Source organism: Anser anser (genome assembly GCF_964211835.1).
Source record: "Anser anser genome assembly, chromosome: 4".
Taxonomy (NCBI): Eukaryota; Metazoa; Chordata; class Aves; order Anseriformes; family Anatidae; genus Anser; species Anser anser.
This window is the reverse complement of record NC_139724.1, coordinates 51,226,754-51,246,708: the sequence shown is the minus strand read 5'-3', so window position 1 is coordinate 51,246,708 and position 19,955 is coordinate 51,226,754. Positions and strand designations below refer to the sequence as shown.

Genomic DNA, 19,955 nt, shown 5'->3' with positions numbered 1-19,955 from the left:
TACTTGCTATCAGTTGTGGTAGTAACTTAAAACTTAACGTGAACGTGATTCTTTTGGCACCTGAAGTTACTGATGAAGCTAAAGAAGTTCCAGCATCCCTAGAGCAGTTGCAGTTACGCCTCTTTGCAAGCATAATTTCTGTGCAGGAGGAAAAAAAAAAACAAACACAAAAAAAAAACACAAAACAAACTTGTGCCTGTATAATGTACATTTATACTGCTATAACTGCAACTGTTTTTGTACTACAATAAGTATTCTAGAAAATGTTGAGTGACCAAATGAGCTAAATGAGGAATGTTTTTAGTGCCAACAAGATATGGCTGATTGACAACAGCTGAAAGGTAAAGAAAAGTGAATGATGATAGAATCTCAAAGGGATTCAGTGGGGGGGATTGTGTACCTTTTGGGTACTGAAGGGCCTGGAGAAATAGGGTGAAGGGGAAAAAAGAAGAATGTTGAAGGCACGCAGTATAAAGAGTATTGGCTGGAAGCCACAGGAAATATATAAGGTTTTGTATTATTTCTGAGAGCAGTTGCTAATGATGTGAGGAACTAATAGGAGGAGAAGGAGGTGAATATTTGAGTTTAATGAATAGGTGATGATAACAAGTGTCTGCAGTGCTCAGCAGCAAAGCAAAGGTGCAAGATTTAGACAGAAATGTGAAGGCAAGTTTCAGACAACATCAACAATATTCTGACAGTAGAATGAAATACTTAGTCACGTTAAAAATTCCTTCATGAAGGAGTAAATTTATTTTCTTTGTGGATGTGATGAGGACAGCAGATAATCTTTTTTTTTTTTCATGTAGCTTTATGGCACAAAGGAAGGCTTAGAAAACCTGCTGCTCCTCATAAGTAGTATACTGTATGTATTGCTACTGCAGCTTTCTGGTCAGGAAAAAAAAAAAACACATTTTTTTTCCAATATATATTTTGAAAGCTGGCTGAACTGTAGTAGAAGCAACTGACAAAATACTCCTGCATTTGCAAAGGTGGTGGAGTTTAGAGACTTCTAATCCAGAAATTTGGTTCAAAAAAGCAGAAGACGGTAAAATATCCTCTTTCATGTATAGCGGGATTCCAATAGGAAAACACAATAATAGCAATAATGTAATAATTTCAATGTTACATTTATTTTAGACAGAGAAATAAAACAGTGCATATCAGTGAGAATTTCCAAAGGAAAGCAGTATCTTCATAACTAGAATAAATAAGAAAGTGATTATATACTATTATTATAACTCAGCAAAACTTTATTAAAACTTAGAACTACTGAGTAGTTTACTCATTTGAGTATCCTAGAGTTGTTTTTCATACCCCCTACCCGTTTTTATTTTTTTTACACACAAATACCCTTGTAAGCACAAGCCCATAGTATCTGGTTTATTTGTACACAGATGTCTGTGTTAGCCTGAATTACCCTTTGGAGTCAGGGCTTTTCTAAAACAGATGAGTCCAGGCTCTATACATTCTCAGGGTTAGGTCTAGTTCCATACCTTGTTTTTCTGAAGTTAGAGGCAGATAGTTGTACTGACAAACGACAAACAGAGAGAAAAACCCGTGGTATTCAAGTTATTAAAAGCCAGAGAACTTCATTCTAAGACACAGACATTTTTGCACCTGTTGTATGACGAAAAACCTGCAAGAGCTTGTTGTTACACTTCTGTGTCTGAACTACTGCACTCTGTTCTGCTTTGCAACATGACTGCAAATCCATCAAATGCTCTTTTCTTCTTAGCAAAAAACTGGCCCTGTCTGGTTTGAGATTTTGGAATGAGTTTTTCACTTGAATGTGGGAGGCTGACAGCTGTTGTATAATTGTTCTTCAGTCCTGTCAAAGTAGTGCCATCCTCCTTCTCATTGGAATCAGTGTTTCTGGAGTTTCTGTCTCCTGGACTCTTCTGTGGGAATGAGCTGTGCTGTAGGCTTCCATTAAAGAAACTGGATGGGACTGATAAGGAATACGGATTCTCTTCACTCGGATCCAACTGGAAATACTTTCCTGTGTTGATGAAGACTGGCTCTGTTTTCCCAGAAGATTCAATATGCACCAAACCTGCCATAACACTGCGAGGCTGCATTCCTTCAGGAGAGCTACAGTTGGTGCTGTCCTGTAATTCTATGTGTTCGTCATATTCTTCTTCATTAAAACGTCTTTGCATTTTGTCTTCCCAAGTCTTAGTTGTGTTCACATGCTCACCCTGTGGTAATGAGTCTTCTTTCTCAGTGATAAACTTAAAAGGTTTTTCGGTTTTGTCTTCCATCGGGGATTGAAGAGGTGATTCATTGCTGCTTATGCTGGCACGCAGCACTGCTGCTTTTTTAACAGTTTCATTCAAACCAATATCAATGGGAGTAGAAGTAAAATAATTGTTTTCAGATGTACTGCTGTTTTGTCTTAATGTAACGTCCCCTTCATCACGATCACTTTCGGAGGAACTCCCATCCGTGAGCTCTTCTGTGCTTACCTCTGGAGCATGCTCTTTCCGTTCAGTGGGACTGGATCTGAGGAAATACTTTGCTCCAATGGGAAACTGCAGCTGCAAGTCAGCATCACCAGGAGTATTTTCTGTATCTCTTGCATACATGGGAAAAGGTTTTAATGAAAGTAACGTGTTACTAAAGTCTGTGTCATGTTTGCGGGGAGAATCTAAAATAGAGTTTTGTACTGTTGACTCTTCATTGGTAAAATAGTCAAATGTTTCAGAAACTTTTTGACTTGAACCAACTGAGTCTGAATCTGACATGTTTACACGATCACTATGTTTATCAGTGTCAGGTGATGCTGCTTGAGGCTTGGTAGTATCTGACCCGTAGTAGTGATGTAGTAGTTGATAGTATCTGACCCCATCAGTAGCGTTTTCAAGATTTACAGTGTGCTTGTCTTCATTTTTTCCAGCATGCTGAAGTTCAGCAGCAATGTTTGGATGCTCTGGCAGTGCTGAGCAATAAATGCTTCCATTGTCTGTAGCAGCTTTCTCTAGTGACGGCTGAGGGGCCGGCAGGCTGCTGCTAGCACCAGGTTGTTCCAGGTCAAAATCTTCTAAGGAGCTCCCATCACTCATTGTGAACGCAGTCCCTTCATCCGAGGAACTGTCACCGAAGAAATCTGCTAAATGACCTCGTTCGTTAGTACCTTCTATCGTACGGTTGTACTGTGCATGAGGAGAGTTTTCTGTTTTTCGGTAGTCACTTAAATTCTCAGTCTTGGTATCTTTCATACAGTTCCTAGATAAAATAAAGTCTCCCACATCACTGGTTATATTTATATTGCTATTTAGACCAAGTTCTTCATCACATCTTTGCTTTCTGGGCATAAATTTTGCTGTGCCTAGGGGTTCATTATGTGAAGTGATACCTTTTCTTTCAGGAGAGTTTGGTGCGGGCTCTGTAATTTCAGAGTGCAGCTGCTCAGCCTTGTTTCTCACCTTGCTGTTCCTAGAATCCTGTGCACTTGTGTGGGATTGTCCTCTGGGAAGTGGAACGCCAGTTTCTCTTGCGTAGGATAAATCTGAATCTGAAGAGTCGATGTGAATCGAGTAAATGTCGGCATTCGTTCTGCTGGGTATGGGAGGGAGCCTGCTCTTCTCTAAATCTTCATAATTTGCATGTTGTGAGTGTTCCCATAATGAAGTGTCATTGCTTATTAAGTTCCTTGGTGTTATTTCCTTGTCGTTTTTGTTATCTGTCCTTGCAGAAGGTTGTCCAAAGTTTATGTATTCGGAATTGCTGGAATTAGCTTTGATGTCTGAAAACACTGGGTCTTTCTTCACGTTAATCTTATTGTTTTGGTTGGGGTACTCTTCAGCATTCGGTGCGTGCAGCATGCTGTCAATGATACACGCATACAAATGATCAGTGTCTGCAGGAACAGTGCGTGCGCGTTTTGAAGAATTCTCATAAATAGCAGACGGGTTTTGCTGCCTGTTTGGGGGTTTGCGTACATAGCGCTCTCTGCTCAGGGTTTCATCTGAAAAAGCTTCATTGGAATAAGTATGTTCTGAACCTGTACTTTTGTTTCTGCGCATGCACATCCACAGGCGCACAAGGTAGGGTCTAGCAAAAACACCCAGGCAAAAAGCGCAAAAAAACGTAATGAACACGGAGAGGCAGATGGCCAGGGTAAAGTCTTGCTTTGTTCTTTCTTGTCTAAAAACAGGGTTAGTGTCCCGGGTTTTTCTAACCAAAGACGTTGAAACCCGTTCTTTCACCTGTACGCTGTAGATGAGATATTTCTTCTTTGTTGTATTAAAAATACACATATATAATCCTTCAGCAGTTTTTTCGGCATTGTGTATTACTAAACTGCTCCTTTTATCCAGTGTCATGTGAGGAAGACTACTTTCCTCTGAAATCCTGCCTTTAGGTGTCCACCAAGAGACTCCATTGCCTGAAATAAAAGAAAACACAAATGAAAACGTTTTTAAAAGTAGAGGATACTTGGCCTGCAGGGGCAGGGTATTTGTATAAAGTGGTACTCTGACCTATCTGTGATAATTTTAATGTTATTTTTATAAAAATCAATTTTCTTTTTATCCATAGTTACTTGACATTGTGCCAAGTATCTGTCAAACCATCTGCGTTTTTTCTTTACATTTATAATACGGCACACGTGGTGTCTTAATAGCAGACTTCCCAAGAAAACTGGTGTGGGTGAGGGAGGAAGTCACTGAAACGATGTACGGTCTTGGTCCTGCTAGAAACTGCTGCTGGCTCTACCCTCTCACATGCAAATACGCTTTCATTCCATTCTGCAGTGACTGAATACTAGAAACAATATTGTATCCGTCTCATTTTTCTACGTTCACCCAGAATTACTGCCCCACAGCTATTAATCACAGTAAGAGGAAAGCCTGTTCTGTCCTTTGTTGCATTCAGTAAGCAATGTACACGTTTATATACTACATACTGAAATTTGTGTATGATCGGACGTTAGTGTCACTTACTAGTTTAATGTTACAAAGGAGATGAAGACTTCTTTGGGAACTAGAACTTACAAATATTCTGCTGTAATACTTTCTACTTAATTAACTGGCACGTTAAATTCTTGTTCAATTAGTTTTAAAATAGCATCCTTAGAAATCCACTTTTCAAACCAGATTTCTTTGATCATTTTGCATGCATTTGGACATCAGCAGCAGATAATGGACACAGTCCCTGTTTCACGTACCCCCTGTGTTGTCCGTGTCACAGCGTAGCACTGACGTCTGCCCTGCTGGGATTGCAGCCGTCTTGAACAAAATGCCCTCACTGCAGTTCAAATGGAAACTGGAAAGGTACAGTACAGGTTTCTGGGAGTTGTTGGCAGATTTACTGTGTGAAGTACTCATTTTTTTCCTCATGGAGTCAGAAAGAAAAGGAATTAAATGTTTGAAAGCATTCAGTCTGCAGTTAAATATCCAGGAATTACTTGACAAATCCACTTCAAGTTGAAAGATGTTCAAGTGGATTATTATCTCCGGTAGGATGGTTTTCAGAGCATTTTCACGGAGATCCACGACCTGTGTGGAAATAATTCATTCAAAGTTAATTTGATAAGCCTTAGAATGGAGTCTGAATTGCAATAGCAACAATAACATTTATTTTAATAAACAAGCATTTGAAAGAAATAGGAACAATACATCTGATTAACATTTCAATAATATTGCACTAAGCTTTTTGATTTAAACAAAAAGAAAGGACTGTGGTACGTTTAGTAGTCCCTTCATTGCGCACTACGTCTCTGTGACTGGGAATCTGCAGGGCTTGCACCGTGGGGTGCCTCCTGCGTGATGTCCCTGGGTGCAGGAGAGCAGCCTCCTCACGGGATTTTTCAGTTGTGAAGATGTCCTGTGTTTTTTCATGACTCTCTAGCCTCCTTGGAAATAGCCTCTTCAGCCTTATTTCCTCTGAAACTCACGTGTAATTCTTTCTCGACTTGGCTGCGCCAAAGTTGATAAGGGCCCGTGACAGCATTTTAGGGCTTTGTGTTAAAGAAAGGGTGTGTGTGGGTGTGTGTGGATGGGTGCGCGCGCACACGGAAGGAATGAGGGAAGAAAAGGAGGTGTATGTTTATGCCAGTTATAGATGGGTTTGTGGCATAGTTAAGTGGGTAATTTTGTGGTTATATTTTGCATGTTTACAAGTGTGTGTTCCTGAATATACAAACAACTATTTACATGCAAATGTTATTTAAACTATATGCGTTCATTCATAATTTTATACTCTTATCATAATCAGACCAATATAATTGTCACTGAATAGCTGATTATTAACAATCTTTAATGGTGATTAGCAGAAAACATAGAAACAGTTGTAATGTTGCAACCTGTAAGTTGTTGAGACCCTGGAAGGCATCTGGATGAATTGTAGTTATCTTGTTGTTTCGTAGGTAGATGGTTTTCAGCTGCGAGCAGTTCTGAAAGTCATTCAGGTCAATCCGTAGTATGCCATTGAACGACAGACGGACAGACTGTAAGGATTGCAGCAGTCCTAGCCCTAGGAAGAGCAAAATCATTTTACATTTTATATTCTTGTGTTCCTGGGTGTGCCAAGTAGCTTTTAAAAATTTTTTCCAAGGAAATTCACTCTGTTACTGTCTACTGCAAGTAGTGGCTGCAGGCTTTGATTTATCATGCCTTTTCTGTTGAACAGGTATCCCATCCTAAAAGTTGCATAGCATCAACAGCAGGCATTTTAAGGTATACACAATCAGAGCTTTTTTAATTCACGTGTCCATAAAAGCAGTAACATTCCTTCATGCTGTGAAAATCATTTTGACTGATCTCTGTACTCTGAGCACGCTACTCTGGAGACTTAGAGGTGTGGAAGGAGGTGCGTGAAAAGGTGGAATATGCACAGTTTATAAAATACAAGTATGTTAACTGCAAATAAAAGATGGAAATACAGAAGGTGATATGATTTCTCCTATTCACTGCCGGCTGCACATTCATGCACGTTTCTCATATGGGGGACTACTTGAACTATATTCATGGGACATATTCACAGATTCACAGATTCACAGATTTCTCTAGGTTGGAAGAGACCTCAAGATCATCGAGTCCAACCTCCGACCTAACACTAAGTACTCCACTAAACCATATCCCTAAGCTCTACATCTAAACGTCTTTTAAAGACCTCCAGGGATGGTGACTCCACCACCTCCCTGGGCAGCCCGTTCCAATGCTTAATAACCCTTTCGGTAAAGAAGTACTTCCTAACATCCAACCTAAAACTCCCCTGTCGCAACTTTAGCCCATTCCCCCTCGTCCTGTCACTAGGCACGTGGGAGAATAGACCAACCCCCACCTCTCTACAGCCTCCTTTCAGGTAACTGTAGAGAGCGATGAGGTCGCCCCTGAGCCTCCTCTTCTCCAGGCTGAACAATCCCAGCTCCCTCAGCCGCTCCTCGTAAGACTTGTTCTCCAGACCCCTCACCAGCTTGGTCGCCCTTCTCTGGACTCGCTCGAGCACGTCCATGTCCTTCCTGTAGCGAGGGGCCCAGAACTGAACACAGTACTCGAGGTGCGGCCTCACCAGAGCTGAGTACAGGGGCACAATCACTTCCCTAGACCTGCTGGCCACACTGCTTCTTATACAGGCCAGGATGCTGTTGGCCTTCTTGGCCACCTGAGCACACTGCTGGCTCATATTCAGCCGACTATCCACCAATACTCCCAGGTCCTTCTCGGCCAGGCAGCTTTCCAGCCACTCATCTCCCAGCCTGTAGCTCTGCTTGGGGTTGTTGCAGCCCAGGTGCAGGACCCGGCACTTGGCCTTGTTGAACTTCATGCAGTTGACCTCAGCCCATCGCTCCAGCCTATCCAGATCAAATATGTCTATCCAATAGCCTATCCAGATCAGATATGTCTGACTGAAAACAAAAGCACGTTGTTGCTTGTGCCTGTCTACCTGTGAATTCAGCGTGTCAGTATGTTTTACAGCATATCCTAGTTACGACAGCATCTGTCTTGCATAACTAGTTCTGAATGCTAGAGATCCCTTGTTTTTCTTACACGCTGCAGGGAGCCCCTAAAGCTCTAGCCTGCAAGTTCCAATGGGAAGGCAGGCACCTGAATGCTCAGCATCACCGGAGCTTTGTAACACCTACATGTCGCTCTCAAGTGGTTTCTGGTCATAGAGCATTGCTGAGAAGCTGCTACTTCTTAAAAATGTTGCCCTTGGTGCCATGCGGTTTATAGGAAATCTGTAATTCCTGTTTGCTGTTCTGTTTGCTGAGTAATTGATCTCCGGGTTTGTTGTGAAAAGCAGAGAGAGTGATTCATTCCTGCTGTAAAGCTGGAGGTAGCTGATAGGAAAGGCGTTCAGACGTGCTGGCAGTTCCATCAATTACTCCTTGTACCTGGATGAAGAATGGTAGTTCAGATGCAGCCCTGAAGCTAAAGTTATGCCAGAAGTACGCAGTGATACGGCACCGGTAGGTAGCAGCCTGATATCTGGAGCGTCAGCTGTGAGAAGGGTTGCTTTATGGCCCAAACCCTCTGCTTTAGGTTTGTGTTTTCTTGAAGAGCCTCCAGTATGAGAGCTTTGAAACCAGAATACTGGTGAAGTATTTTGGAGAAGGAAGATGAAGTTCTGAACATGCATTTAACTGAGTGTGGGATTTAAGTACTACTTGAAGTGTAGTGGTACGATGCACAGCAATTTGACTTTTAAGATCTAAAAATTAAATTTTGACTCTCAGAGAAAAAGATTGATCTATGAAAAGGAGTTATATTTAGCTATCAGAACAATCAAATCTGCATCAGTGTATTTTACAATACAAAGTTTTTATATTTTCCACGTGGGAACCTTACAGATGCTGCAAAAAATGAACTGAAAGTTTCCTGCATGGCAGAGAATTACTTAGTGTCAAAAAAGACGAGGAATGACAGAACTTGCAGGACCCTGTGTAATTACTCCCTTCCAGTTTGTTTGATAGGTGTGGTTGTTTTGTTTTCTCCTGGTGTTTTCAAAGTCTAAAGCTAATTAATCTGATAGTATCAGGGACTGACTAAATACAGCAAACAGTGTGTAGGATAGCATTGCTTGTACTGCAGCTTTCACTTCATTTAAACACTTTTTGGACAATGTGGATCTTCTGTTTATGAAGATACAGACCATCATAAAGGCTGTGATGCCTAGCATGCTTCAGTTACTAAGAAACACTTCCTAAAAGGTTAGCAAAGCCGCAAAGCCTTAAATCCTTCTCTTATTAATAGAAGGTGTCACTTTGGTTGGGTAGTAGCAAAATTGCTTTGACTGAACAAAGCATTTTCCTGTATTTATGAAATACCGAAATTGGAGCAAGTTTCATTTTAAAGACTATCGACTTTCTTCTGAAGAGTAGTGTGAAATTCCTTATCTGAAAAGGATAGATGTTAAGGTTCATGACTGACTTATGAAGACGGGTGTTTTTCCAAAGATCCTTATTTCCTGTTCTATACAAACAAGGAAGATTATTCCTGTGCCTCTCGGAGGAGAGATTTTGCTTATACCTGACTGACATTAAGTGTTATGATTGCTAAGACTGTATTTGCATGCAGGTGAAATTTGGCCTCACCTTAAACGTAACTAAATGAGACAGTCATATTCTAAATTCAGTAACACGTACCATATCATATCCACAACCAACTTACTCCTTGGAGTGAGATCCGTAAAGATTTTGAGATGCTTACCTCTTGGAACTGCATCGAGATGATTTCTTTCAGCCGACAATACTTTCAAAGCAGGCAGGAAGTGATGGACCTTTCCATATGTTTCAGATGCACACGCAGCTGTAGGTATGTCTAGCGTGAGGGTGTTGATGGAATTACCGTTGAGGTTTAGAGTTTCTAGAACGGGTAAATTTCTAAAAGCAGTTAGGAGAGTTCAGAAATCAGGTTGTTACTGAGATTCAGATGTTTTAGCATCCAGTCTTCATTTCTCCCGTTGGCACACAGTAAAGTCGTAATGTTGTTGTAACTTAAATCAGCTGTTATTGCTGTTTGTGATATATCTTCTGGAATAGCAGATAGTCCAGTAAAAGAGCAATTCACTGAGAACTTCCCATCCCACCGGCAGTCTGAATGGTGATGTGCATTAAGAAGCTGCTGTGACTTGGTTCCCACTGATCCAGGAATGTTAAAGTAAAGGACCGCAGCTACGACACTCAAATGAAGGTTATCCATAATATCTGTATATAAGATGTGAAATTATGGTAAGTTCAGCATAACAAGAGTCCAAATAGGGAGGCGGAAATACTTGGACGTTAAAAAAGTCAACGCTGAAGAGACACCCAGACCATTACCAGTGTTCTGTCCCAAACATAAAGTTTTGGCGTGTTAGATATTTTTCAAAAAGCAAGTTCCGAAATTGGTAAGCTTCCCCCTCCCTCCACCTCTCCCAAAAGACAATCCAAACCTTCTCTTTCTTTTCCAGCCCTTCAGGCAAGAAACGCAGCTTCTCAGGTACTCCCAACCTAAACACAGTAGAGACTTTTGAACTGTAACTTCAGGTATCATATGCAATTACCGCTGAGCAAAGTCCACTAGCTATATAATCCATGACGAACAGATGTGGAATGATATTCATACTTACAGTTAATAAAACACTAGTTTCACTGTCAATAAAACAACGTCTTTTAATCAGAGACTGTATTATTACAATAACACTTCTAAACCACAGCTGTGTCTTAGAATTTATTGTTTCATTTCAAAACAAAGATCAGAAATCCAATTGTCTTCCACCTATTGAAACAACAACCACCTTTACAAATGCTGAGAATTCATCACATGGAATTTCAGCGTAACCAGTATGGTATTTTGACACAGAGCATGTAGAATGTACTTTTAAAAACAGAATCTCAAGTGCATCTGTGGGATTTAAATAAACAGTGTGCCACACAGTGTTTTAAATAAGCATTAAAAAATGTACTTTAGGCAGAAGATAAAAAACAAATTACTGCACAACACAGGGCATATATGATGTCAACATTTCTCAAACCGTATAATGAAGGCAACAAAATACATTAACACCACATGAACAGTGGCCAGCAGGTCAATAATTTATATCGTTTGGTATTTGTATGACTGGTTTTGCTACATTTGACTAAAAATCCACACCTCGAAATCAATTCTTCGGACCATGATTTGAAAGTACCTTTGTGACGCATCGTTCAACTGTTGAATATAGCATTTGAATAAGAATTCTTGATAACTACAGGTCAAGAATCCCATCCTAGCATGTAGGCATGTCAGTATTAACCAAAGAAGAGCTATAATGTGCTCTTCGTGAGTACTCGACTGAGGCAGTGTCTGTTATTGACCAAATTCTATTTCAGCTTTGGAGGATGCTGCTGCTTATATTTATGTATACATGAATATGTACATGTCAGATATGTATGTTAGTGTTTACGTGTATATGCATAATATATGAATATAAGCAGCATTATATGCTGTACATATATATAATTTGCATATATATGTAAGTAAAGTTACAAACTGCCATTGTCAACTGAGTGAAAGTTCTGAAAATGTAACCGTTTTATTTCCTTCTCCTAATTTAAACATGCTAATTGGGGTACTACTTAGAGCACCAAAGGTTTTTAAAAATCTTTATTGAAGTGATTGATAAAATATTAACTGCACTAAAACCATGAAGTTCATGAAGGCAGTATGCAAAACGTACCTTACTACTTTCTCGTAATCTTTCATGTGAGTAATTCAATGGCTTTTGCTGCATTTTACCCCATTTTTGTTAGACAGCTCCACTGCTGTCCACCCCCCAAAACCCCAGCTACATAGCATCAAAATCTGTCTTTGCCTTTAACCAGTGAGGGAAACGTGACTCCTCTGACCTCCAGAGCAGCCTAACGCCTGACCTAAAGGTTCTCCTCCAAAAATCACGGCCACCCGTACACACCCTGCACCAGGACTTACTGACTTGTAAATGCAGGAATTGGGACCTTAGACAGGAACTTCTTTGCAGCAGGAGCTGCTGACTTGTCCTTTTGTGAAATTCTGCGTACTCTAGGAGCTATAAAACAAGGGTAGGTAATTTATATTCCTATAACAAATGACCAATTCTGAAGTTAATGTGTAACATTTGCACAGCTTTTAGGAAGAGAAGTGCGTGCTTAGCACTTAGTGTCAAAAAAGTACTTGCAAAGTCACCTTTGTGGCCTTCATTATTAAGGTTGTTTGATTATATTGAAAAAAAAAACACCCCCCCACACACAAAAAAATCAAACTGAAAAAGATACATGGGGGAAGGAGGAATCTTACAACGAGCTAGTCTATTTTTAATACAGACCACAACTTTTGCCTCTACAAAAGCAGTTCTAAGGCAGTAAGAGTTTTTATAAGGCCCCAGCTCACCCTAGACAGTTTCACTGTTGACAAATCCAGATACAGGTGCATTTCCTCTGCTGTAGCGGCATCCAGTACCATCACGTTTAGAATTGCAGACCCGCAGTTTAGCTTCAGAATTGAATTATCAGGTGCTCAGTAATGCATCAGTACTGACGTTCACAGGAAAAAGAGACCTTCGATGCTGCAGCATCTTAGATGCTGCTGCTGACGGTCATGCTTCAGATTATTAGCTGTTGAGTAATAGATTCGTACACTGTTCCCATTAAAGCACCCAGGAAGACACTTTTTTGGGCACCAAGCAAATTATCAGTACATCTTTGAGAACGTACTTTATAATAAACACATTTTATAAATACTTCTCATAAATTAAGCAAGTGTAGAATCCCTAAATTCCACAGAGAGGATGGGAGCTCAAGCAACACTTTGGTAATTGCAACTTTCACTTTTACAGGCTAGACTATTTCAAAACTGAAGTTACATTCCCATGTTACTTTGCAAATATTATTTGTGCTAGCTTATTATTTTTTTTTAACTATGTGAACATAGATGACAGACTTAATGCAATATTATAATGTGCCATTAGCCAATCTGCCACCAGCTTTCTTTTAGTACACGTACAGTAATCCACATAATTTTGGGGGGAAGATCATTACAGCAACCTTTGGCAGTAAATGATGAGAAGACAAAAATTTGCCACTTCAGCCATCCTGTGGAAAAATCCACATCCAACAGTAAATAGACACTCCTGTTGAAGTACTTTAGATTGCAGTTGTGTTCTCAGCAATCCTCAAGGTTTTGGGATATAGGGCAAAAAACCTCTTTTAGGGGCAACTGAATCCAGACAAGATTGTTGCTAAAATCATGTTCTTTAAATGTATTCTACAGATCCCAATTCAAGAAGGTATTTCAGTGTGCATGTAAACTGAAAGCTTACTAAAACAGTGCCACTATTATGGCTAACAGGATGATGACATAATACTGTTGAACGTGAGTCTGTGCTTAAAAATAGTATGTAATAAACATTAGTATAAACTCCTGTAGAAACAGAAATCCTTGAAGGCATGCAGTTACTTCATACAAATATATGTAAACACAGAGAGAGCTCTCCTGGTAGTGCTTTCTGTTTTAGTGCGTGGCTCCACACGGATTGACAGACGTCTGACAACCCATGTTATGACCTGTCACTTGAACCTTGAACAGCGTTCCATCTGCACACATACAGAGCTTGAAGCGCAGCCAGTTACCATTGTTAAACTGTTCCCCGTAAGAAGAACTTGGCAGTCTCGATGGGCTGACCATCACAGTTCCATTCAGGATAATGCTGTTTTCCTATTAAGAGGGAGGAAAAAAAAGTATAACTTCTTAGTTAAACAAGGCAGACTGTTTTTAAAAAGGACAAGCTAGTTTAACCAATAAATGACATTTTTAAGATGGCTGTAGAAATCTACAGAATAAATAACATAGAATCATAGAATGTCTTGGGGTTGGAAGGGACCTTAAAGATCATCTAGTTTCACCCCTCCCTGCCATGCGCAGGGATGTCACCCACTAGATCAGGTTGGCCAAGGCCCCATCCAGCCTGGCCCCGAACACCACCAGGGATGGGGCATCCACAGCTTCTCTGGGCAACCTGTGCCAGCGCCTCACCACCCTCTGAGTGAAGAATTTCTTCCATATACGAAGGTTTCACTGTTTATATTTGTGAATAACACCCACCAGCTTCTCTATTATAGCCAATGTACTTTGCCATTCCAGTGGTAGATTGATACTGAGAGAGACAGTAGTAGTGCAGTAGACAGTTTTTCACTTTACAAACCTATAAGCAAATGCTGTGAATTTAAAAATATGTATATGAAATGGGAATCAGCGTTTGAATTCATACATGAAATTCATTCACGTGAAATCTAAGTGCATTTTTCCTCTCCTTGAAACTTTTCCATCATTCTATATGCTCTGTGTTGTTAATAATCTCCAGAAAGCTTAAGTGAATGCTGTGAGCCTTGCTGTGACAGTGCAGGAAGGCAGTGCTCCTAATTTTAGTCTCTGCTGCTCTGTCAAAGGTTGCTGTCCACAATAAAGCCTCCAGAGGAGAATATGTATTCCCTTTGGTATTCATTTCAGTGCAAAGACCAATAGACCAATAGCTTACCTTAATTGCTTTGTGGGTTTTTAGCGTCTTACAGAATTAAATCATTGTTACCTAAAAACTACTGAACCACTAATTAAACGCTAAGTAATAATCTACCTTTTTAAAATTCTACTAACGCTGACTGCAAGTAAACTTTTATGCCTATTTTATATAAAATTTGAATCCATACAAAGCTACAAAAGTTTACTATCAGGTTGAATTTGAAACTAAGATGTTCAAAAATGCTGTTTCAAAACACTTACTGCTTTAAGTTCCATGTTACCCCCCATTCGAAACTCAATGGTTTTGCCTGTGATGAAAACGCCTTCATTTCCACGGACAATAGCACGTCCATCAACCTTTATGTTTAGATCACTGGTTGCATTGCTAGTAATCTAAGAATGTAAACAAATGAAAGTATTAGAGATCAATGAAAACGTACCACTTGGGTTTATCTAGGTAATTTTTATTACCTTAAGAATGTTACTCAACAATTTAATAAAAAAACTTCAATGTATTTTATGCCCCCTCACGTTATGCCTATGAAGCTTCTGCCCATTTGTTATTTTTTACATTTATGTCTATAAACATGGCTTACTTAATTTTGGAAGGTAAGTAAAATTGTTTGTTTGCATATTGTTTGATTGTGATTAAAATGATTTGTATGACAATTTCATGGGATGCGCAATTAACACTGCTAGCAAATGCAGGCTTCCTTGTAATAAGTGATTATGTAAACGTATTCTTCTCTTTTTATTTATCTATTCCTCTTACATTTATAAGGATATAGTTGTTGTTTTTCTCTCCAGTGTTTACTGTTTGTTAGGCTGCAGAGATAACATGAAGAAGATCAAACTGAATTTTCTTTTTTGTTCCTGGAACACACAACCCTCTATAAAACCACCGATACTACTTTGCTAGTGTTACAAAACAGAATTGTGGGCACTGCTGTCTAAAAAGCCTTTATTATGAGTGATGTTATGAGTGCAAGAAATTTCAGTCTGACATTAACTGACACTTGACATATATGCCTGCCTACCAGTACGTAGGTTTTTTAGTTCTCTGATAAATCAAGCATACTTAATGTAGCAACCAAACTAAGAACACATTTAACCTGGAAGCCATGAACTAACACAACTCTTGTAATGCTGTGATTGTTCTCTACACTTCCACTCAGGCTTTTGAAATTCTGAGTGGACTAACGTTTATCTCCAATAGACGCATGAAGTTCTGGAAGCTACTTGTAGAAGTTCTTACCAGAAACAAGCTTTCCATATAAATTTTATTTCTCAAACAGTTATCCATGTACAAACAAGTGCATAAACGCTTGATAAAAAGTCACACGGGTTTTCTAATCCTGATAATGGAGCTAGCATAGTATTCCAAATGTCATACTCATGTAATAATGTCAGTTTCCATTCCTAATTTTTAGCATCAGTTACGTTTTCACAGCTGCATTTTTAGTCAAATTTCCAAATATGCTTAGAATTAGTATTTTTTTCCTTATTCTACAGCTAGGGCAATTCAGTAATTAGCTTTTAGAAAGAGTTTTGAAAGTTCAAAACGACATACCCTCTCCGTAGAGGCCTTTTGCACATTCAAGATTTTAACTCCATTTGGCAGATGAAACTCATGAGTTTCATAGTCTGTGCTGAACAGGGTGTTTTGTGTCCGGGGGTCAACAAATTCCATGCCAATATCACTGGTAATGGAAGTTTTGTCTTTTTCCACACTAAGCTTGGTTGTTCCTTGCTGAAATACAATCTGCAGAAATAGAGTATTTTAAGTTAATGATGTTTCAAATTTAATGTTTATTAATAATGCAAGTGCAATTCCATAGTGTTGCTCTCACACTTTCAATTCGTGATATAACTTACAGGCTGATTATTTCCAGTGATCACCAAATCTTCATTACGTCTGCCTCCTACGGTGCTTTTATATAACGGATGTATAACACCCATGTCAGAAACTTGCTTAAACCGCAGTAAGCCACTCTCATGGAACTCCATACTGTCACAGCCATTGGGACCGATTCGAATCACAGCCCAGATAACAAGTGTAATCTGAAAGAGAAACACACATTTTCAAAGATTACTTTGATTGCTTGAACAGTCTCACAATAAGTATTCTATGAATTAGATGTTTTATTTGAAGTAATTATTAATGCTAGCATTTAGGTGAGCTTTTGGTATGAATTTACTTTAGTGTGTGCAATTCCTACTGGAAACATCAGAATACCCGTAATTATTAAAAGCATTTTCCGTGATTTCTACACTCATCTGAAAAGGTAACTAAAATATTCATATACATACATAAATAAATATATATATATATATATATATAATTGAAATTAAATCATGTCCTTAATTAATCTTTGTCCCATTTAAGGGTAGCCATGGTATCATAAGCCAAACAAATTTCCTTAACAAAATATCTCAGCTTAGAATATACTTACTTTTGAACTACAAAAAAGCACCTTCTGATGTTCATGTCTCATTGCAAAAAAAAATCCATTGCTTTTCTCTGATTAAGCAATAAAAATGTGGTATTAACAACAATGGAGGTTTCAAGTGCAGTGGCTGATTAATTCTGAATGCTCATGCGCTGCTCAGTTATAACACATACAATATTTCTGGCTTACCAGATTATCCCAAATATATTTGTACTGCACTAATAACACGTTGCGCATTTGGTGTTGTTGAGTTCAGAGAAGGAAGAGTTTCAAGGTTCCTTCTCCTCTGTTTGATAAATTGTAGGTTCCTCATGGGACCATAATACTGAAATAATGATGACTAAAATGGTAAGATTCTTCTGTCTAATCCTGCTCAGAGTACAAAGGAGCAAAAAGGAGAGGAGTAAGATGAGAAATCTCCTTTACTGTGTTTTAAGTCCTTCTCAGCCATAGTGGAATAAGTTTTCTTTCTCTGATAAAAAGACAAAATAGACATCTTAACATTGCTTACAGCCTAAGTATTATACTCACAATCAAATTGATGACAGCCAAAATAAAAAGAAGAACAATCACACAGATAGCCAAGTTGCCTTTCCTGCCACGTAAGCCTGTCTTATGGAGACGGTCTTCATCAATTGGAATGTATCCAGCTTTAAAGTTACTGTTGTGCTCCTTATTAACGTTCCTTCGTTCTACAGCCTTCTCACGCATAGATTTCTTCACCGGCCCATTAGAACTTTGCTGTAGTACAAAGCATAGGTTAGCTGCTGTAAGGCATGTAAATCCACCAAAACGATCCACATGTATGTAAAAAAATACAAAATGGATTAGTGGATCTTATTAGATATCATATTTAGAATTATGTTATTGCAGTCTGCCACTATGTACTTATAATATACCACCGCTGCAATCTCCTCTAATGCAATGGCTAAAATTAAAATCCATGTATTTTCAGACAATTTGTAAATTGTTTTTATATCTCATTTTTATCATGACAGGAATTACAACTCTGCTGCAATACAAAAAAAATTAGCTGTAATGAACTTCATCAGGCTTTTACCTCTTGGGGATGATATGGAATACAATCCTGCAGGTCATGTACCAATTAAATAGGATTTTAGTTCCCTCCACACTAATGCAGGAGAGTCTTGGGTAGTCTATCAAAACATGCAGGAAGAAGTGTGGTGGACACAGCTTTTAAGTTGTTTTGATAGCACAAGGATTGCATTCAACTTCTATTATTTGCATGCAGCGTTACAAAAAATACTGTAAAGCTTCAAAGCTGGCATGGGGAACGTAACCATCCTAGCTTTAACTTACTCGTTTGAAGTAATTAGATTGCAAAGTGTGCCCCTACAATTTGACAAATTAGCACATAAAGGAAACTCTTTTAGGTATTCATTGGGAACAAAAGCCTGATGTATTTCCATAACTTTGTACAGTATTTTGATCCACCTTTCCTGAATAGAGCAGGTTGCAATGTAAGGGTCCAGTTCTTTGAAGAAGGGGCTTGATCTTTTTGATGACAGTAGGTTTGTTCACCTGAAATTAATTCTGAAGCTGCACCTTATTGTAACTGCATGTGTACATACTGATGTAATGGGTAAAAATGTCTTCTAATTTGTTCTGTGGCTGAACAAGGAAATCGTACTGAGAAAGATGCTTGATCTAACAGATTTATGAAGGGCTTCCTCAGTGACATGCTTGAAGCTGCTGTAACCCTACACAACTCACAATTAGTTCAGCAGGGAAATGGAGAGATGTCTGTACTCTGGGGAATAGGAACTTTTATACAACCGGATCGTAAGTATCATGTCCTGAGATTCCTAGAAAGCATCTGATGACCAGATAAAAATCAGATGTAGTATTTCACCCGGTAAGGCAGTACAACGGAAGACTGCAGCAGGACTGGGAGAATACTGCTGAAATGTTACTGCTGGATTGAGTGCTGGAACATCCACGCTGAGTGAACATCCAGTGCTTCCCGAGGCACCTGGGACTTGGTGAGTCCCCACGGGAACCTGGGCCATCCTACCCGCTGACACCACAGGATTGCAGGTCCATGTACAGCCTCGCTCTTGCAAGAAGTCCTGTGGAGATCCGGGAGCTCTCAGAAGATGAGCCCTTGCACAGCTCTGATTTTTTTCTGGCTGCAGCTCACGTTGCATTGACGGCATCCCTGTCCCAGCCCTGCAGCCGAGGGACGATGACAGCCAGCCCTTCTGACAAATTTAGCTTTCACTGAAGCACGCAAACTCAGATGCTGAGGCCGAGACTGAATTAGAGCTTATGTCTTATTTATACATCGCCACCGCGCTACCGTACTTGCACACGCTAGTTCGATGACTCACGCACCCGGTCTATTTATACTGACCGAGCAACTCACGGCTTTGAGTCACAAACTAGCGGCTGACACCTCCTCGCACAGAGCCGCTACGCTTCTGTGCAGAAATGTCACAACACCTCGCTCCGAAAAGGGAAAACATTTTTCCCTTTGGGCGGAACGGGACACGGCTGGGACGCGCCACCCGCTCCTTTTCAGGCGCTGCCCAAGCCTCGCTCCTCCTTTCCCCCGGCACCATCTCTCGTCACGTCCACGACAAAAAGTCAAGATATTTTTTTTGGGGGGGGGGGGGAAGACGTTTATTTGACACCGGGGAGCCGCGCCCAGCCCAGCCCCTAGCAGCGAAAATGGCGGCCCCGCCCGAGGCCCCCCTCCCCCGGCGCGGCTCGCCCCGGCCCCCTGCCCGCGGGGACAGACCTGCTCCGAGGCGGCCGCCGCCATCTTCCTCCGCTGCCGCTGCGGCTGCCCTGGGCTCCCCCTGCCGGAGGGAGGGAAGGAGGGAGGGAGGCGGCGGCCAGCCCCGCTCGGAGACCCCCCTTCGCTCCGTGAGGTGAAGGTTTACGGCGAGCTCCCTACCGCCCCGCGCTGGCCGGCAGCGCCATGGCCCCGGGGAGGCTGCCTGCGTCGCCTCGCTGCTGTGTGCCCCGGCTCCGCGGAGAAGCACTCGGCAGGCTGGGGATTTTGGTCACTGGAATAAAAAGA

At 40.4% G+C, this 19,955-nt stretch overlaps 3 protein-coding genes across 3 annotated transcripts in view; 1 reads left to right on the top strand and 2 right to left on the bottom strand.

The window, feature by feature from the left end:
• The window catches only part of RASL11B (RAS like family 11 member B), a 290,210-nt gene that overhangs the window by 41,301 nt on the left and 228,954 nt on the right, over window positions 1-19,955 (top strand). The gene's annotated exons all lie outside the window — the stretch shown is intronic.
• Window positions 1,112-10,434, bottom strand: LRRC66 (leucine rich repeat containing 66). The gene is given in 5 exon segments (XM_083835385.1): window positions 1,112-4,390; window positions 5,171-5,501; window positions 6,308-6,477; window positions 9,657-9,842; window positions 9,845-10,434. Coding segments are annotated over 5 exon segments (3,726 nt in total). The 5' UTR covers window positions 10,149-10,434; the 3' UTR covers window positions 1,112-1,655.
• Window positions 10,575-19,829, bottom strand: SGCB (sarcoglycan beta). Its single transcript, XM_083835427.1, has 6 exons — window positions 19,671-19,829; window positions 17,441-17,650; window positions 16,335-16,520; window positions 16,030-16,221; window positions 14,721-14,852; window positions 10,575-13,658 (listed from the first exon to the last, which is right to left on the bottom strand). Exons 1-6 carry the CDS (start codon window positions 19,692-19,694, stop codon window positions 13,455-13,457), a joined length of 948 nt encoding a protein of 315 aa, XP_083691553.1. The 5' UTR covers window positions 19,695-19,829; the 3' UTR covers window positions 10,575-13,454.

Bases quoted from the DNA above. Each gene is read 5' to 3' on its own strand.
- SGCB (XM_083835427.1), bottom strand. From the start codon at position 19,694: ATGGCGGCGGCCGCCTCGGAGCAG. The intron at 16,222-16,334 runs GTAAGTTATATC...CTATTTCTGCAG, and splicing joins TCACTGGAAATAATCAGCCT to ATTGTATTTCAGCAAGGAAC. The intron at 13,659-14,720 runs GTAAGTGTTTTG...CCCTCTTAATAG, and splicing joins GTAACATGGAACTTAAAGCA to GAAAACAGCATTATCCTGAA.